At 43.4% G+C, this 19,989-nt stretch overlaps 1 protein-coding gene across 1 annotated transcript in view; it reads left to right on the top strand.

Annotated features, from left to right (window-relative positions):
- Positions 1 to 17,228, top strand: part of MATR3 (matrin 3) — a 30,962-nt gene extending 13,734 nt beyond the window's left edge. Inside the window, exons 3-15 of the mRNA XM_040439185.1 lie at positions 757 to 818; positions 3,997 to 4,023; positions 4,181 to 4,326; positions 5,143 to 5,207; positions 5,401 to 5,526; positions 5,724 to 5,849; positions 8,239 to 8,409; positions 8,484 to 8,615; positions 11,758 to 11,795; positions 12,393 to 12,771; positions 13,945 to 14,266; positions 14,948 to 15,069; positions 16,059 to 17,228. Coding sequence (XP_040295119.1) covers positions 757 to 818; positions 3,997 to 4,023; positions 4,181 to 4,326; positions 5,143 to 5,207; positions 5,401 to 5,526; positions 5,724 to 5,849; positions 8,239 to 8,409; positions 8,484 to 8,615; positions 11,758 to 11,795; positions 12,393 to 12,771; positions 13,945 to 14,266; positions 14,948 to 15,069; positions 16,059 to 16,103 — 1,761 coding nt within the window. The 3' untranslated portion in view covers positions 16,104 to 17,228. The remainder of the gene's footprint in view (positions 1 to 756; positions 819 to 3,996; positions 4,024 to 4,180; positions 4,327 to 5,142; positions 5,208 to 5,400; positions 5,527 to 5,723; positions 5,850 to 8,238; positions 8,410 to 8,483; positions 8,616 to 11,757; positions 11,796 to 12,392; positions 12,772 to 13,944; positions 14,267 to 14,947; positions 15,070 to 16,058) is intronic.
- Positions 17,229 to 19,989: the final 2,761 nt, after the last annotated feature.

Genomic DNA, 19,989 nt, shown 5'->3' with positions numbered 1-19,989 from the left:
GGGGTTTCCCATCTCAGTCATTTTTTGACATGTATGCAGGTTAATTTATTGGGGTTCCCATCCTCAAGGACTCCAACTTACTGGTAGAATGGGGGTTCCAGATGCAGTGCCAGCTATGGACTAAGTGACAAGGTGGCCATGCATGTGTATCGTTCTCTCCACTCAGTGCTACAGGAGACAAGCAAGCTTACTCAGCCAACCCTCCACTGAGTGTGGTCGCCTTTAAAGAAGTGGTTGCTCAGGATTAGAAAATAAATGGCTGTTTTCTTCTTAAAGCAGTGTCCTCTCTGTCTAGAGGTTTGTATGGTATTGCAGCTTAGTCCTGTTTCATTAAGTGGCACTGAACTTTCAGTAGCGGGCACAATTTCAATATGAAGAAAGCAGCCATGTTTTTTAATACTGCTCTGCTCCTTTTACTAGTGATACAGGTACCCCCATTCTCCTGATACGTATTAAACCTATTACATTTGTGGTATAGCCTATGGACTGTACAGTCCAGTGGCACTCCAGCTGTTGTGAAACGTCAATTCCCAGCACTTCTGAGAAGAGCAAGTGTGCTTGCTGGGAGTTGTAGTTTCACAACACCAGTTCCACCCCTGGTATAGACTGTCATGTGGATCCTGATTTTTGGATTCATTTTGTGTTATATGGTTCTGTAATTGGACAAAGGAAAACTGGTGTAACTTCCCAAAACTGAGGAATTTTCCCCATTGCAATATCTTGTATGATATTAATTAATTTCTATTTTCATTATAGGGCTGGCATGATCATATTAATGGCCCAACTCATAAAAGGCATCGTCTGCTGCTGCTTGATGTGTATGTATTTTTATTAGATTTGTGTATCTTTATGAAAAATGTCAAGATTTTGCCTGATTTATAAAGTAAAGTAGATCTTTATTTGTGGGAAATGTTTTCAGCACTCACAAAACGCCCATTAGAGCAGCCAAGATTACGCGCCCCACTCCCCCCTTATTTTGTTACCTTTTACTATACAAGTAAATCAAATCTAAAAGCCATTAAGCTGGAGCAAAAAACATACGTGGATGAACATTCGCTCAAAGAAGCAAAGGTTTTTTTTTTTTCTTCACGCTGGTTTCCTACATGTAAGGGTCCATTCACGCGTCCGCATCCGTTCTGCAATTTTGTGGAACAGGTGCGGACCCATTCATTTTCAATGGGGCCGGAATGTGCTATAGAACATATCCTATTCTTGTCCACAATTGCGGACAAGAAAAGGCATTCTACGAGAGTGCTGGCAATGTGCGGTCCGCAAAATACGGGACGCACATTGCCAGTGTCCGTGTTTTGCAGATCCGCAAAGCACTTACGGACGTGTGAATGGACCCTAAGGCTGACTGGAGAGAGATAACGGGCAGATAGTCTCAAGCTGCATCACATAGGAAAACCTAGAGACCCTGCAGTGTGAGGGGACAGCAGCCATGTCACTGATATCTTAGGGCTGCCCTTACATAGGACCCCTCTCTCTGCAAAGCCAGGCATAATGGGAAATGTAGGATTAAACCACACCTGAGGGAAATGAGCAATTAGGATGGCTGACAACCCACAAATTGCACATCAAATAAAACCCATATACACAAGAACCATATTCTTTAATAATGGCCTATTCTGCCCTATATAGGCAAAGGGGGGAAAAGATCCTAAAGTACTTCTTTAACGCAAAATGTAATCAACCAATTTAGGGAACAGTCACCAAAACTTGCACACCACTGAAAATGGCAGATGTGGACATACAATTTTAGATATATGAGGTTGCTGCTATGCTGTATATGCTTTTATCTTAAAGGTGTTTTACTTAAACAAGTGGCATTTATCATGTAGAGAAAGTTAATACCAGCCACTTACTAATGTATTGTTGTTGTCCATATTGCCTCCTTTGCTGGCTGGATTCATTTTTCCATCACATTATACACTGCTCGTTTCCAGGGGTTATGACCACACTTCAATCCAGCAATGGTGGTCGTGCTTGCACACTATAGGAAAAAGTGCCAGCCTATGCAACTGCCAGGAGCACACATAGGTTGGTGCTTTCTCTTGTAGTGTATAAGCACGACCACCACTGCTGGACTGCAGGGTAGTTGTAACCATGGAAACGAGCAGTATATAATGTGATGGAAAAATGAATCCAGCCAGCAAAGGAGGCAATATGGGTAATAACAATACATTAGTAAGTGCCTTGTATTAACTTTCTCTACATGCTAAATGCCATTTGCGGAAGTGAGAGAACCACTTTTAAGTGCTTGCTTTAACAAGTGTATTTGAAATATGCAGCACTACTTATATCAGTCGAAATAACATAATGCTAGGTAGATGCAATTAGTCAATGGGCTCACTCGGTGATCGCTTGGAACAGTCACAGCAGTTTCCCACCTGCCCCACATATATTAACAGTTTCTGGCACAGAGGCTGTGCAGTTAGGCCGTTAACTTATGTGCTGCGATTGATGGCACTGCTCGCAATTTGATCTGCAGGGTCGGATGTCGCACATCTCAATTCTGTACTGTCAAAGGAAACTGAAGTAATCACAAAACTTAAACGCCAAAAAATCTAATTCCGCCATTGCACTTTTGGTTTTTTAATGTATGCTACGTTGTATACACATAATACACTTATTTTTGGCATAACCCGATACCGTAAAATAGGGCTGCAGCTAACAATTATTGTAGCAATCTAGTATTCTACCGATTAATTTTTACGATTAATTAAGTACTCTAATAAGAAAAAATTAATTAATAGACTGTTTTCCTTTATAAAAACACAACAAACCCCCTGCCATCAGTCCCCAACACCCTTCATTTGCCCCTGTGCGACCGGCTCTCCCCCAAGCCGGGCCACGCTTCAGTTAAACCACGGACGCACGGTCCCTGAAAGCCCAGCCTGCCCTCCTTCTGACACCCGGAGTGCACAGAGTCATTAGTTGCTATGACGCTGTGCACTCTGGGCGCCTGGCCTTAGTCGCGCCCCCACCCCCTGCAGCATCTAAAACTTCTGGAATTCAACAGCCTTGTATTACAGTTGAACTCCCACTGCCATCTCATGGGGACATTGGGCAGTGCCAAAGAGATAGTCTTAATGTATGTCATGATGCAACTGGCGCCTGCTTATGACAGATTTCTCTGTTACCTTAGCTTAAGGGGTTAACGCATTCCTATGGGGCAGAATCTGCTACTCCTAAACCTGAAAAAATTACCCACAAATACCAATTTTAGTCGTTGTACCCCAGTCCTATCTAGCTTTTGGCCTCGGCCACTTGGATGATTATTCACGTCCAAAAGTTGTCTGCAGGGAGGTAGACGTATTTCCGAAATAGGGCAGTTTGCCCGTATTTTACATCACCGTTCTAAAGGGTTACATTTTTTTTGGGTATGGGCAAATAAGGAAAACTAAAATCGTTTTCTTCTTCCCACCCCCCCCCCCCCACTTTAATTGACCCTTCACTTCTTCTCTCCCAAACTGCAGAATTGCTATCTGCTCAGGTTTTAAATAAGAAAGTTCTATGTGCCCTGAAATAAAAATGGAGTAGACTTAAAAAAAAAAAAAAAAAAAAAATTTAATCTCTTACAATACAATATCCTAAGGCCGAATGCACACGACCGTGGAACACGGACGTGAGCGGTCCGTGGTATCCAGGCCTGGCATCTTGCTAAGAGCAGGAGCGCACGGCGTCATTGGTTGCTATGATGCCGTGCGCTTCGTGCCACCGCTGCACTACAGTAATACACTCGTATAGATCATACAAGTGTATTGCTGTACTGCAGCGGTGGCACGAAGCGCACGGCGTCATAGCAACCAATGAGGCTGTGCGCTCCAGCTCTTAGCAAGATGCCAGGCCGGGATACCACGGACCGCTCACGGTCGTGTGCATTCGGCCTAAAGGGTGATATTTTCCTCTGGGCTTAAATTATCTGAATAGAAGCTGGAAATATGGAGTGTAACATATGACTCATTTTTTATTTTTTTCCTTCCTATAATCTAGATATCCAGATTGGAAGGTACATGGAATGTAAGTATCGGCTAATGTGGGCGTGTGTGTGACTGTAAAGGCTTTCCGTGTACACAGCGCTATCACTTGTTGGCACTCTGTATCTGCTAGCAGTGCCTTCTTGCATTGTCTTTCCTGTAATGGCCTCAGAATGAAAAGTTTATTAATGTTTTTACAGGGGAGATACGGCTGTGCTGCGGCAGTCCACAAATCATGCCCCAGGACTACTGGGACCACCACCACCACCCCCGCCGCCTCCACAGTCATTATTAGCGATGGGCGGCGGACCCGAAGGAAGACGTGTAAACCAAAGGATTCACCTAGGTTTGTGGGACATGACTGTTCTGTGTAGGGATCTGGAGTCTGTAGAAGCAGTACTCCTCAACAGGCACTCTGTTGATCTTATTTTCTGTGTATTTGCCCCTCCTTTAGGCTAGTTTCAGAAGCCACAATAAGGCCCTGCAGAGTTCTACTGAATTTAGATTGATAGGACCCTTTGGAACCTCTAGAGCAGGGATGCCCAACCTGCGACCCTCCAACTGTTGCATAACTACAACTCCCTGCATGCCCAGACAGCCTACAGCAGGACATGGTGGGAGTTGTAGTTTTAAAACAGCTGGAGGGCCGCAGGTTGGTCATCCCTGCTCTAGAGACCCCATTTCCCAGTCATGACACACTTGCTAAAATGCTACATTCCAGCATGCAGCGGTCATGTCCATAGGCTTCTGTGGACGTAGACAAACCATTTTTGGCTTTCTGATAAAAGGCATCCCACAAACAATCCTTATGTCACTGTGCTTCAGCAAAGCTTTTGATCTCTCATAATGACATACCAAAGGCTTTGATTGGTTGGGGTCCAACTGCTGAGACCCCCTCTCCCCACCAATCACTGGGTGGAGGAGAAAGCGCTTACACAGCTGGAAGAGACTGGATCATAGAATTTCTATTGAGGCCATCTTCAGTTTTTTTCCTTTGTTTAGTGAGTGTGACCTGTATGGTAACACTTCAGAGAGCATGGTGTGCACCAAGCTTGGTCTGAGTATATCCTTACTTATGTATTTATACTTCAACTGGATTAAGGACTGAACTCAATTTAAAGTAAAATGCTGTGATAGTGTCATTTATATTAATGTATTTCAGGTATGGAAGATCGTGGACCTGGACCTGGACCTGTACCTGGACTAAGGCGTTTTCAGAGCAGACCGGTATGTACAACTCCATGTAAGACACTTGCAGGGAAGAACATAACTTACTGGATGATGCTGAACGTCTAGAAAACAACATCAGAATGGGCTCCCTGATTTTAGCGTCTCAATATGTACCGTTCAACTTGTTAGGGGTTTACGTTGGGACAGTTTCCGCTGAACCTGATATTATTTTTTATTTTTTTTCAAACAGGGAACAGGGAGAGTTGTTCATATCATAAACTTTGAGCGAGGGAGGAACCTGAAGAACCAGCTTCTAAAGCTTGCAGAGCCTTTTGGAGAGATTACCAACCATTTGATTTTAAACAAGATGAATGAGGTATGGATGGCTGGGGGTCCTGGCGTGTTTGTATGGTGCAGATTTCCAAAATCTTCAAGCGGCCTGAATATAGGGAAAAGTGACAAGTTCTCAAACTTGCATAACTTTGTATGCTGAGAATATACTCTGATAAGAAAGAGCGTTACTGAACAAACCTTTACTAGATCCTAAAGCTACAATTGTCTTTTATCTTAAAGGCATTCATTGAAATGTCCAATACAGAAGACGCTCTGGCTGTAGTCGATTATTACAGTACTAATCCAGCTCTTGTCATGGGGAAGCCTGCTTGTGTCCATCTGTCTCAAAAATATAAGCGTATTAAGGTAAGTTCTCACTATGTCTACATAGTCTGTGTTCAGCTGTGCTGGTCTGTTCATCTGCAGAACTACCTTTCTGTAGCGGAGAGGCAGGGTGAAGTGCAGTATCTCCGCTGGTAGACAGGAACAATCAGAATGAAATGCAGGTAGCGTGTATATATCCCATCCCTCCAAGAACTAGACGACACATAGCTTGGAGGTGAACTAACTGGCTGCTAGCTTGCAGCCCTTTTTATTACATGCTCCCATGAAGGAGAGGGACACACACATTATCATACATTAACCAATAACATTGTAGTTACAACCCCCACATATTCCTCCCCTCTGTCTAGGAGATAATTGAATCAATCACTATCTCCCCAATTATCTCCTAAACTGAAAAGTTACTACACAATGGGACAATAGAAACCCACCCAGCATATTCCTCCCCTCTGTTTGGAGCTAATTGAGTCAATCACTGTATCTTCTCAACTATCTCCTAAGCTGGAAAGTTACTCTTATACATTTTTACAACTTTGTGAGTTTACAGGTTACATACATAAAACTTATATCAATTTAACTAGTATAACTTGAGGATAACATATCCAAAATTCACTTAAATAGGTTCTCAATGTGGCTGGATTTGCCACACTTTCGTATCAACCTTTTTTCTAATGTGACAATTTTCAAAACAATTAGTTTGGTATCGCCACATTCGTATTGAGACGCAGAATAAGAACGTCGGTGCTTTTTTTTTTTTTTTTTTTTTGTGCATAGTGAACGCTCTGATATCAAAACCACAAAAACCTTGGTGGATTTTTATTTAATTTTTTTCCAATTTTGTCACACACACTTTATTACCCCCACCCCCTGTTTTCTAATACAAGGCATGGTAAATTAAATAATGGCATTAAAAAAATGCATCTTGTCCCGCCAAAAATAAGCCCTCATATAGCTATGTGAACGGAAAAATGAAGTTCTGGCTTTTGAAACATAAGGAAAAATTAAAAATGTAAAAAGGCCTGGTCTTTAAGGGGTTAATAGAAGATGGAGCCAGCTGAGGGCGGCATCTAGAGATTCTGCTGCCGCTAATGGCATGTGTTTTATGGGCTCTGCTGCTGGATTCACATCTACACTGCTCATTACTTTAGGGTTGTTTCGATACCATAAAGTATTGCGATATCGATACCACGCAAAAAAATAAAATGGAATGTCCGGCCCATAATATCCTATTTTTTTGGGGGACAAGGTGACTAAAAATGGCGAATCGCGCAGTTTTCTTTTTTCTTTTAAGTGTTCACCACGTAAGATTTTTTAAAAATTTTTAGCATTTTCGGACGTGGCAATATGTAATTTTATTTATATATTTTATATGTAAAATTGGGAAAGGGGGTGATTTTAAACTATTTTGATGTTTTTTTCAGTTTATGTAATTATTTCCCTTCTTTGAGGTAGGACCTGGGATCTTTTAATCCCTTGTCCTATTCACCCTAATAGATCTCTATTAGGGTGATAGGATCTTACACTGTCCCTGCTGCTCTGTGCATACAGCAGCAGGGAGCTGACTATGGCAGCCAGGGCTTCAGTAGCTTCCTGGCTGCCATGGTAACCGATCACAACCAGGGGGTGGGGGGAGGGATGGCGGACAGACTGCACCACCAATGATTAACGTTTAATATACAAATACAGCCGGCGGCAGAAACGCCTTGCTGGCACCCGACCTCTGACAGGGCGCTGCGATCAGCGGCAGTTAACCCCTCATGTGCGGCACCTGAGGGGTTAATTGCCACGGATCGCAGCGCCCTGTCAGGCCGGGTGCCAGCAATGTTTCTGCCGCCGGCTGTATTTGTATATTAAACGTTTATCATCATTGGTGGTGCAGTGGCCACAGCCCCTCCCCTCCTCCGTCCCTCTGCGTTCTCATTGGTGGAAGCGGCACAAGGGGAGGGAGAGACTGCTTCCTTCTCCCCGTGCTGCTGAGGGAACATGGCTGCGCTGATAGCAGCGCGCTCATGTTCTCTGATACTAGGCTGTGCAGTAGCAGTCTAGTATCGATTTTAAAAGGCAAATCCCGGTATTGATACAAAAGTATCGACTGGTTATCGAAAGTTTGATACCCGAAACAAACCCTTCATTACTTCTGTGTCTCCTGTGCTGCTGCCTCTTTTATATATGAAAGATGGTCATAGAGGAGCAGGATCTTTTCTGTATGTGTTTGTGAGACATACTAATGACTGTTCGCAATCCACTGGCTCCGAGACCACTTGGATTTAGAGAGAGATTGCAGAGGGAGATATTGGTGCAAATAATGGTTGGTGTGCTGACATGAGAAATAACACTATCACTAATTCTGGAATGGCAGGTACACTTCAAAATCTGCAAACGGTATTCAATTATTGTACTTTATTCTCTTTAGAAGGCAGTAGTAAAGCCTGAAACAAAACCTGAACCAAAGAAACAAGAAACTGGCAGTGTTGTGCATCTTAGTAAGCTACCCAGTTATGGCTACACAGATTCTGCACTCATTAGTCTTGCCGAGAGCTTTGGGAAAGTAAATACCTATATTCTGATGAGAGTGAGGAATCAGGTAAGTGTATAGAAGGTTGTCGTTAGGTAATTTTCATGTTTCTTCCGCAATATTAATGTGTTTTTTGTTTTTAGGCTTTTATTGAAATGGAGAGGGTGGAAGATGCTCAGGACATGGTGAAGCGTTGTGAAATAGTCCCTCTAGTGTTCCAGGGAAAGACATTGAAAGTAGACTTGTCTGAAAGATACAAGAAGCTGGTTTTAAGGGTAAGCTGTGCGATGTTGCTGAAATCTTTACTTTTGTGTATTTGTATTAGAGAGGGCACAAGAATGTAGTAAAGGTAATCCATTCTGAGTGGAGAGCTTTCCTCCTAAAAGCTGCTTCATACCAGTCCCGAAGGTCTCGTCCACACTTGCCTCCAGTCCACCATTTTTCTGCAGTTTTTCATAATCGTGGCAGTACACTGCCTTGTATCTGCCCTACCCATGTCTTGTATCCCAAGGAGCCCCTCGTGGCTCACGTCTGGTGATTTCACTGTATTTGATCCCAGGGATGTCCAACCTGCGGCCCTCCAGCTGTTGCAAAACAACTCTCAACATGCCTGAGCAGACTACAGCTATTAGGGCAGGCTGGGAGTTGTAGTTTTGCAACACCTGGAGGGCCGCAGGTTGAGCATCCCTGGGATAAGGAAAGAGGTCCTGATGACCTAAATTTTTGCTGAGCATCCTAAGGGGTTGTATTACATCAGCAGGTTATCTGACCAATTTCTGTCCAATCAGACCAATGGTTGGTGTGTGTGTGTAATTGACCATGATTGGTCAGAAAATCTGTTGGTGTAATACAGCCTTAAAGGGACACTGACAGGCCCTATAAACATATTTAGTTATTCCTATGCAGTCATAGATCTATTAAAGTGTATTCCAATGATATGAGTACCCCCTGTCCGCATTGTAAACCATGTAAAAACCACTATGTTGATCTGTCAATCACATTTCTTTATGCCCAAGGGGCGTTTTTTCTCCTACCTTCTTGCCCAGCCGCGCCTCAACTGTCGATTCCTAGCGCCGCCCAGCTCATTATTCTTCACTGCGATGGGTGGCTCTTACATTCCCTGAACCTGTCAGTTCCCGTGCATGCCTGATAGATACTTATGGCCATCGGCCTCAATCGGACCATCTGCGCATGCGCCGGCACCCTCCCAACCTTGTAATTGAATCCAGCGCTCTTCTCTCGGGTGACAGAATCGGGGAATGTAAAAGCCGCCCAGCGCAGTGAATAATAATAAGCTGGGCGGCGCTAGGAATCGACAGTTGAGGCGCGGCTGGGCAAGAAGGTAGGAGAAAAAACTCCCCTTGGGCATAAAGAAATGTGATTGACAGATCAATATAAAGTTGTTTTTACATGGTTTACAATGCGGACAGGGGGTACTCTTATATCATTGGAATACACTTTAATAGATCTATGACTGCATAGGAATAACTAAATATGTTTATTGGGCCTGTCAGTGTCCCTTTAAGGGGTTGGATCTAGATCCTAAAGAGAATGTGTCATCAAAAAATTACCTATTGTCTAAATCTCATTTTTATGTTTAACTTGTTCTTAAAGAATTTTTGATGTTTTAAAATTTCCATGAGATCTATATTTAAAAACAAAAGGCATAAAAAGCTGCAGTTTTCGCACTGGCCGCTAAGCCTAATAATGGGTGCCACTTCAGAGCTGAACCTGGACATATCCCCATTTTCACCCAGGCAGCCCCACGGATATGAGCATTGGAGCATTTCATGTTCCGATGCCTCCTTTGCCCTGTGCTGAATTGCACAGGGCAAAGGCTTTTTTTAAATTTTTTTTTGGAAAGCCAGTGATATACCAGGCTCTCCATGGGGACTGCTAGCCGGAATCTCCGTTTAGCCATGAGCCCGGTGTAGTCACCGGCACTGATGGGTGAACTTTAGCGCTGCTCTTGCCTGTAAAATGGCTAGGGCAGCCCTAAAACCTGCCTGTCAGTGCCGGTGACGTTACCAGCAACACTGCTAAGTGGAAGCCTCCACCTAGCAGTGTGAAATAAGCAAACGAGCCCTTGCCATGCACGATCCAGGGCAAGGGAGAGCATCAGAGCATTAAATGCTCTAAAGCTTGTTTCATGGCTGCCAGAGGGCTGAAAATAGAGAGATTTCCAGGTTCAGCTATGAACCCGGATAACCCCTTGATGGTGAATTTTGATGGGCCAAATGAGCAGCCGATTGTCCAGAAGGAAGCATTCAGTGAAGGAGACCGCACATTTACATGGAGCGATCTTCACTGTGAGAGCAAGGGGTCCTCATACAGAATCCTGGTTTCTGAGCAGCAGATCATGGTTTAGACCACACAATCTGTTGCTCAGAAGCCATGAACGACAGGATCTCCTGATGAACAAACGTTTCGCTCGTTCATCAGGTGATCGGCACATTTAGACGGCCAGATCTGGACAATTATTGGTGTCTTTAGTATGTACAGATCACTTTACTGCAGTTGCTGCTTATCTGTCATTTTAATCCTACCTGTAATAGCACCTCTGTGTATAGAGAAGACGGGCGATTGTCAAATCTTCTCTATTCTTTCCTCTGCACAGGTCAGAGCATGGCTAGACAACTTTACCATAGATGTCAATCCATTGTGTCTCTGGAACATAAAGCAGTTTTTCTTAATGCTTTCTAAATGTTTTTAAGAACAGATCAGGCAAAATGGCCGCCCCCCATAATCATTTTCAGGAAAGAATAAAGTAATCAGAAGATAATTAGAAAAAAAGTGTTATCTGGTTTTAACTGCCAGAAAAAAATGTCGGCGCCACAATTCTTTAAAGGGGTTGTCGGGATAGAACTTATTTAAAAAAAAAAAAAACGTACTCACCGTTACTAGACGAGTCAATGTTTTTAGGTAGCTTTTATACTGCAGCATAGCTCCTACAGTCAAAACAGAGTTTTCTATGCTAACTAGCATAGTGATCTGCCTCCATTCATTAAAAAGCTCCATGCCCGTTGCCGGCCTAGTTACCGCCCCTCCATCCACTCTGCATAATTACTTGGGCTGCCAGTGACGTCACCGGGCTCCCTGAGCAGCGGAAGAGGAGGCTTTGCTCGCCTGCAAGGGACCCGGTACGTCACTGAGAACAAGAAAACAGTCACTTCCGGCCAAGAATTTACTGGGTGAAAAGGGGGCTTGGGAAATATGTGCAAAAGGTAGTACATGCATGTTTGTAATGTGTAAGGCAGTCCAGTACTATTAGACCAATGTCCCCAATCCCGGACAACCCCTTTTAAGTGGTTTACTTTACCTTGATTTATCTTCTGCAATGAGACATCGGTTTTGTATTTTTGGCTTTCTTTAGCTTGTTGCCAAATTTGTATTAATTTGAACTCTTCTTCTCTCCAGATCCCAAACAAACTTATTGAGCAAAAAGAAAAGAACCGGTAAGTTCCAATTTGTAATGGCCGGACTTGTCAAGACAAGTATGGCAGTCTTCCAGATTCTACAATATCCTGTTAGTTTGCACGATGAGACTTTTGCAGTTACCAAGTATATTTAAAGGGAAATGTGAACTGTTCTGAAATTCGGCTGATGCCTCATAGTTTAGAGTTTAAAACTGGGAACAGGTCCTAATGAAACTTCTGTATCAAGCCTTGAGTAGTGTAAGGTGGCCATAGACAGAATAGGGATGCCGGTGAGCAGCTGCCAAACACTTGTGATGCCTTCTTCATCTTTCCTGGTTATAGCCAGAGAAGCAGACAGGAGCATAAGCTGTGGAAGTTGCTTAACGTATTTCTAGTGACTGATCATAATGCCCCATCTCAACTGGAGTAACCTTACGCTGGGTAATACATGTGACTGCAGCTGGCACTACAGGGCGGATACTGCAACCAGATTTCTCAGAGAGCTGTCTAAATCCCTTTAAATTAGCCCCTCCTCTCCAGTGACAGATGCTTGTAGCAGGATGGATGATGGTTGCCACCTTACTTTATCAAAGGTTTGTCATTCCTGCAATTTATTTTTTATTTTTTCATATATAGAAAGAGAGGTCATTCTCCAGACCGCAAAGCTGGTGTCAAAGAGAAGCAGAAAAAGACAGAGACTAGTGAGACTACCGAAGGCGATGGTGATGGTGATGAAGGTCAGACCACTTCTGAAGACGTCACGGCTGATGATACCGTTCACACTTCTGAGGAGACAGATATAGTGACTGATTCTTGTGAACCTGAGCTTGTTGAGGAGGATGAGGAGGAGGAGGAAGAAGCTGCTACTCTCCTAGAAACCAGTAGCTCTGTGGCTGATGATGAAGTACTAGAGGATAATGAAGAAGAGGAAAAAGATGAGGGAGAAGACCAAACTGAGGCACAGGAATCCCTCTCTTCAGTTGCCTCTGCGAATGTCGCTGAGGAGAATCGAAAGGTACACATTAGTTATGTAGTGTGAGGGCCATTTGAGCCGTTTCATGTCTTTGTCTCTAGAATCTTACTAGCACTTGTAAGCTGCAATTGCTGTCCAGCCATTATGGCACTGTGTGTCTAACTTTGAGACTTTCACTTCCCTCCAGTGGCACTCAAAGGATATGAGGGCAGTAAATGCTGTACTGACAGCAGTGCAGTCTGAGGGGTGAGGCCTTGTTACATAGTGTGCTGACATTGCATTAAGTTCCCACAGATTCTGTCGGGCTGCTCAGCCTGACAGAACATTTCTTGTTTGACCACTGTATTTGTCTATTCTAGAGCAGGAACTTTGCTCTTCAGTAGATGGTAATGATGCGACCCTGCTCCCAGTTTCCGTCAGGCTGCTTAGCCATGACTACATATCGCACACAGGATAGCATCATTACACTCTAGAGTTCCTGCTCTAAAATGGGTAGTAATAAAGTGCTTGTAGATGTAATATGATGTTGGGTTGAGCAACCTTACAGCATATCTCCGCAGTATAACGAGGCCCTGTCCCCTCACCTTCCAGCTGCTGTACAATTGGAGGCCACCTGTCTTGGTTCTAGGATGGGTATGCTCGTTGCCATGTTAATCATGTTTATACCATTCTTAGAGAACCCCTTTTAAGAGGTTTTATTGAGGCCTCATGCACATGCCCGAACTTCTTTAGTGTGCTATGTGATTTCAAAACAGCGCATTGGTCCATTCAAGTTAGTGGGATATAGATTAGTCTGCCCGATCCAAGAATCTCACTGCAGGTCCTATTCTTGTCCATTTTGGTGGAGGAGAATAGCCCTTTCTTTTGATTGAAATGAGGGGAAAAACACGGTCCATTTTTTTTTTTTTTTCTTTTTTTTTTTTTTTTTTTTTTGTGAATCAAAAATCTGATAGGGCCGTGTGTGAGGCCTTTTATAAAAGTTTGATTATTTGTAGCAAATGTGATCCTTATGTAGAATAATATAAATAAGGTGTTTTGCTATGGATGGTCCATGATAGTCTGCCTAAGGGCTCATGCGCACAAACTTATTATCTTTCTGTGTCTGAATACACATGGACGTCATCCTTATTTTTTGCGGCCTGCAAAATACATACGGTTGTGTGCATGAGCCCTAATACAGTGAATTAATGGAAATGACCTGTTTACTACTTTCAGGGAGCTTCTAAGTTTTCTGGGAACATAGATGATTTTGTTACTCTTGATGAGATCGGTGATGAAGAGGATTCGGGTAAGGGGAAATCTGCTGCAGCTAAGTCTGCTGAAGAGACGACTAAACTGGAATGCACAAGTGTGGAAGAAGAAACTGAGCAAGAAAATGAAGCCGAGCCAGAAGAGGAAGAAAATGAGACCTGCGAAATGCCCCCCGCCTCAGTATCTGAGACCGCTCAGGCCAGTGTAAGCACAGCTGAAACAACCCCTATAGCAGCACTATCTATGGATTATGATCTTGGCCCATATCAGCCCAACAATCCTGTTGGTAAGTATACATGCATAATCTTTCAAGACTAAGCCTTCATGCACACATCAGGGCAGATTTAGGAAGCTGTGCCCTTAGCACCCAATTACAAGTGACAGCTGTGCTGTGATTGGGTGCTATGGGCAACAAAAAGTTTTTTTTCTTTTAGCTGGTTTTTATAAATCTGTCCTATAGTCTCTGCGTTTCTGTACTATGGAGCCATAGGCTCCATATGTCTGCCTAATATGGTGCTGTATTATGGAGGCCTCCCCTAGAAGTAATGCTCCTAATTGACTACCCGACACCTGTATGAAAGCTGTACTGCAGAATAACAGTACTAGTTTCCTCCTGTAGGGGGCCTATTAGACTGCATGATTATTGGGACCAAGCCTTCAGAAGAGCTCATTAGCATGTATAATTGCGCAAATGCTCGTTTATCAGCTGGAGGAAAGATGCCCAATTATCAGCAGCACATCTCCTTGTGTAAATAGGGATGTGCTGCCAATAATGAATAGAACAAAATGAGCAAATCATTCCCCCCACGTTCTATTTGCATCAGCCTGTGTAATCAGGTTGGTGCAAACGAGTGCCAGTGAATGTCATATTATCGATCAGCGCTCATACTGCCCGTAAATCCAAATGCCACCTTAGGTTTCTCATTACTAACTTCTATTTAGTGTTAATTTTTATTTGTTTTCCCAGGAGTGGATTTTGTGGTTCCCAAGACTGGTTTCTACTGCAAGCTATGTTGTTTGTTCTATACCAACGAAGATGTGGCAAAGGTTACCCATTGCAGTACTTTACCCCACTACCAGAAACTGAAGGTATGTATTAGGTTACTTTATTGTAACATGATATAAATCAGTTTAGGGAAGACCCTCTCCTGTTTCTGCAGGTCAGTGCCTCCCATGAAAGAGAATTGCTTACTCTATATGGGGAAGGTTTGACCCACACCGATCTTTACCCATAAGCAGAATCGTTGGAAATTTGCAGATCAGTGGCAATTAATCCTTGCAGAAAGAGTGTGCTGCAGATTTTCAGCTCCACGGCATGCTTATTATGTTGGAGTTTTGTTGTGGAATTTACCTTTTTAGATTTCATACCTTGCAATACATAGAGAAAAATCCAGTCTGATAATTGCCCTCAGTTTGTCTACAGCATTTTCTGTAGAAATCCTGCAGGGAATACGAGTTAATCTGCTCATCTCCTCCATCTTTGACTGTAATCTTTTTGTCCTACAGCAGACAGGGCACAACAGCTTATCAGAGAACTGGGAGGATGATTTCTTAAGACACAAACATTGCTTTATCTGCTTCTCAGTTTTAACTTTCCGTGTCGGAAAGGAGGAGATGAATTGAAGGAAGAATATTTCTTGTTTAGTGCTCCCATCTGTAGTTGTCCCATGTGAACCTAGGTGCGTGTCTCGCCTCCGGAACCTGCACGTCACTCTAGAATGGGGCCAGGCTTATTTTATCCTTGTCTGTGGATGTTCCAAAAATAAATGAGTAAGCACAACCTGCCATTTTCAGAAGCCCTGTAGAAGTGGAGAGAGACGCATGCATGTTTCCATTTCGAGCCCCGTTGTAGAGAGCCGTACCGGTCCCACCTATCTAACATCCAGAGGCCTTAATGTCCAAATGGTACAACCCCTTTAACTCATGCCATGCTCCAAACTTTCAAGAGTGAGCATAGAGCAGCAAATGGGGTCACATATGGATAGTTGGGGGTATTTATTTATTTATTTTTATTCCATTTTTGAGACTTGACCATATTTGATTTTTTTTTTTTAAAATTTCCTATTTTTCTTTTCTAGAAACTTTTCAACAAGATGGCGAAGAATTCAGAGAATAAAAACTAAAGGCTACAAAAAACCTGTTTTCATCTTGTTCTGTTTAGTTTGCAACATGACAAGCTAGGGCTTTATGGTAGTCTGCCAAGTAAATAGTGTCTGGGCAGCAATGTCCTTTGACCTGCTGCAGGTTTACATATCCAAACCTTGGAATCAGATGCGGGAGATACAGCAATGTGTAATCCTGCATCTGACTCCCACATGCAAGTCGGAGCCAACCAACCATGATTTCTCGCATCACTGGAACATCTTAATATTGCGATATTGTTGCCCAGCATCTTGGGAAGCCTTGGCATACTCTGCATGCAGCACTAGCTAAATGTTTTTGTTTTTAAAGTACTTTGACTGCACTCAGTGTGGGTTGTTTGTGTGTTTTTTTTTGTTTTTTTTTTTAAGACCAATAGATCAGGTTTTATAAAGGTAAACGTGACTGTGTTCTTTTGTCATAGGAAACCAAAGGTGGTTTCTCAAATGTGTAACCTACTCTCAAAACTTGCAGAATGGCATGTAGCCATGTTGAGAACCCACTGTCGGCTTCAAAAATACTCAATATTCAGATTTAAGTTTTGAAGCAGAATTTCATAGAGATTTATGCTTATATGAGTATTCCAGTTATCATAAATTATCCACGAGATGGGGGGAAAACTAAGATCGCCTGGGATCCTACAGGTTGGACCCCCACCAATCGTGAGAACTGAGATCCCGTACCCCTCTGACATCTGAAGTGAACGGAGCGGCAGGTGGGGCTACTTTCACCTCTGTGGAGGGTCTGGAAATAGCAGAGTGCTTGTTGAGATGAATGGAGCGGCAGTGTGTATGGTCGACCTGCAGCTTTGTTCATGTCAGGGGTACAGGGTCTCTGTTCTTGTGATCAATGGGGTCCCAGAGGTGCATAAGGGATACCTTGTCACAACTGAAATACCCCTTTACCTCCATTGTTAGGTTTGTGAATACTGAAGGGAAATGCATTACTTGTCTTACTGCAGTGATGAACGCCTGAGCCTCCAACAAGGGCTTTTTTGTGCCAGTCCCCACATGAAAACACTTAGGGCTCTTTCACACGAGCGGATGCCGTTCGGGTAATCTGCGTGAAAGAGTGCCAAGCTGCGCTCTGGACAGCAGAGACACGGAGCATTAATATTATTGATAATGCTCCGTGCCTCTCTGTGATCTTTTTACTACAAAATCACGTTGACAACGTTCATCTCGCTGTGATTTTGTAGTAAAAAGATCACAGAGGAGCACGGAGCATTATCAATCATGTTACTGCTCCGTGTCTCTGCTGTCCAGAGTGCGGCTTGGCTCTTTCACGCAGCGGATTACCCGCACAGCATCCACTCGTGTGAGAGAGACCTTACTGTTTCTGTACTCTGGATCTCCAGTGTTGCACAGGGCATCATAGCAACTAATCTTTTTATATATGGGCATTAAGTGTTATGGAGACTGTCACAAGGAACCTTTAAAGGGGCTGTTTATAATTTTTTTCCCCCTCCAGTTAAAAGTGGAGTACCCTTAATTGTTTTTCTTAATATTCCCATGCAGCAAATCCATGCCATTTATTTGAACATGGTGGTTTCTGCATCTGGTTCGTGGATTCTGGCAAGACTCGCTCAGAAAGGTCTGCAACGGATCTGCAGCGTCAGAGGACTGATGCATGTGTTTTCTAGGTTTTTAGGAACACTGTAACCAGACACTGAGTGATGATCAGTATTCACGTGGCACGGAATTGCAGTAGATTGATCTACTGGTAGAGCTGAATTATTAGATGTTAACGAGCAATTTGAATTAGCTTTACGCCGAAGTGTTAAATTTGCGTAGAAACGGCACATCTAAAGCAAACGTTTTGAATGTCCTTTTCGATTTTTGTTTTTTACGGCCAAATGCCATATGTCAGGAAACAGTGTTGCCCTTAACTGGAGCTGTAAAAAATAAGTGAACATGCCATAGTATTCCAGTTGTCGTGCTTAGAATTTAGATCAATCTTCATGTATTCATTTAGAAGCGTTCTGAATAAATCACATCTTGTATTTTACCTCCAAACTGTGTTCTGTTTTTTGTATTTTTATTTTAATCAATCTGGGTTTTTATCTGCATAAAGTAAAGCAGAAGACAGTGTCCTTTGGCCAGATGCTGGCATTACACAGCTTGGCCATGTGTGCATTTTGTATATGAGGCGGAGGAGCATGGGGCCCTTTTAAAGTGCATCCGTCGTTCACGTGGTATAAACAATAATACAGAAGATGGCTCTTCAGACGCAGTGGGGTACGTTAGGCAGCATGTGAACAATGGTTCTCGAAGTTGTGTTGGAAGTAGGAAAAATGGTTAGGGTAAGGATACATTAACATAACATTTATTCAAAGGATATCTGTCATATTTTTATTTTATTTGCTAGTTTATTACAGCCAGGCATGTATACCTGAGTTAGTCTGTCAATGACTGCCAAAAAATCTGTAATTACCTTATAAAAGCTTTCATTAAGGTCTCCTGTCCCTTTCCACTGCTCCCTTAAAAGACCGTTGCTATGGCTCATCTGTCTCCGGCTAGGAAGACAGAGGGGCGGTCCTTCACACTGCATGCCTGCATTAGGCTTCAGAGTGAGGAGGCGTGTCTCTCAGTAATCCAATCTGATTGGCTGGCAGGAAGCTGCTGGCTACAGCAAGTTTGTATGTGACCTGAGGGGATGCAGTTTTGGCCTCAGAGAACTGGCAGAGGAGCCATCTTGAGAAGATTCTCATAATGTAGGGTTCAAATCAGCTGTAACTAAGGGGAAAACTCAAGGAAAACAGTGGTATGTGAAGAAACTAAAGATTGCTTTATGCATAATGATGCTGCAGCATATAAACTCCTAGATACGTAGCAAAATAAATCATGTATATTAACAATCAAACCACAATCATAACTGAAGCTAACAGTATATATACACTGCTCAAAAAAATAAAGGGAACACAAAAATAACACATCCTAGATCTGAATTAATTAAATATTCTTCTGAAATACTTTACATAGCTGAATGTGCTGACGACAAAATCACACAAGAATTAAAAAATGGAAATAAAATTTTTCAACCCATGGAGGTCTTGATTTGGAGTCGCACTCAAAATTAAAGTGGAAAAACACTACAGGCTGATCCAACTTTGATGTAATGTCCTTAAAACAAGTCAAAATGAGGCTCAGTAGTGTGTGTGGCCTCCACGTGCCTGTATGACCTCCCTACAACGCCTGTCCATGCTCCTGAGGAGGTGGCGGACGGTCTCCTGAGGGATCTCCTCCCAGACCTGGACTAAAGCATCTGCCAACTCCTGGACAGTCTGTGGTGCAACGTGACGTTGGTGGATAGAGCGAGACATGATGTCCCAGATGTGCTCAATTGGATTCAGGTCTGGGGAACGGGCGGGCCAGTCCATAGCATCAATGCCTTCGTCTTGCAGGAACTGCTGACACACTCCAGCCACATGAGGTCTAGCATTGTCTTGCATTAGGAGGAACCCAGGGCCAACCGCACCAGCATATGGTCTCACAAAGGGGTCTGAGGATCTCATCTCGGTACCTAATGGCAGTCAGGCTACCTCTGGTGAGCACATGGAGGGCTGTGCTGCCCTCCAAAGAAATGCCACCCCACACCATTACTGACCCAATGCCAAACCAGTCATGCTGGAGGATGTTGCAGGCAGCAGAATGTTCTCCACGGCGTCTCCAGACTCTGTCATGTCTGTCACATGTGCTCAGTGTGAACCTGCTTTCATCTGTGAAGAGCACAGGGCGCCAGTGGCGAATTTGCCAATCTTGGTGTTCTCTGGCAAATGCCAAACGTCCTGCACTGTGTTGGGCTGTAAGCACAACCCCCACCTGTGGACGTCGGGCCCTCATATCACCCTCATGGAGTCTGTTTCTGACC

Source organism: Bufo bufo, chromosome 1 (genome assembly GCF_905171765.1).
Source record: "Bufo bufo chromosome 1, aBufBuf1.1, whole genome shotgun sequence".
NCBI classification, from domain to species: Eukaryota; Metazoa; Chordata; class Amphibia; order Anura; family Bufonidae; genus Bufo; species Bufo bufo.
The sequence above is the reverse complement of the archived record's forward strand: the minus strand, read 5'-3'. Positions and strand labels throughout refer to the sequence as shown.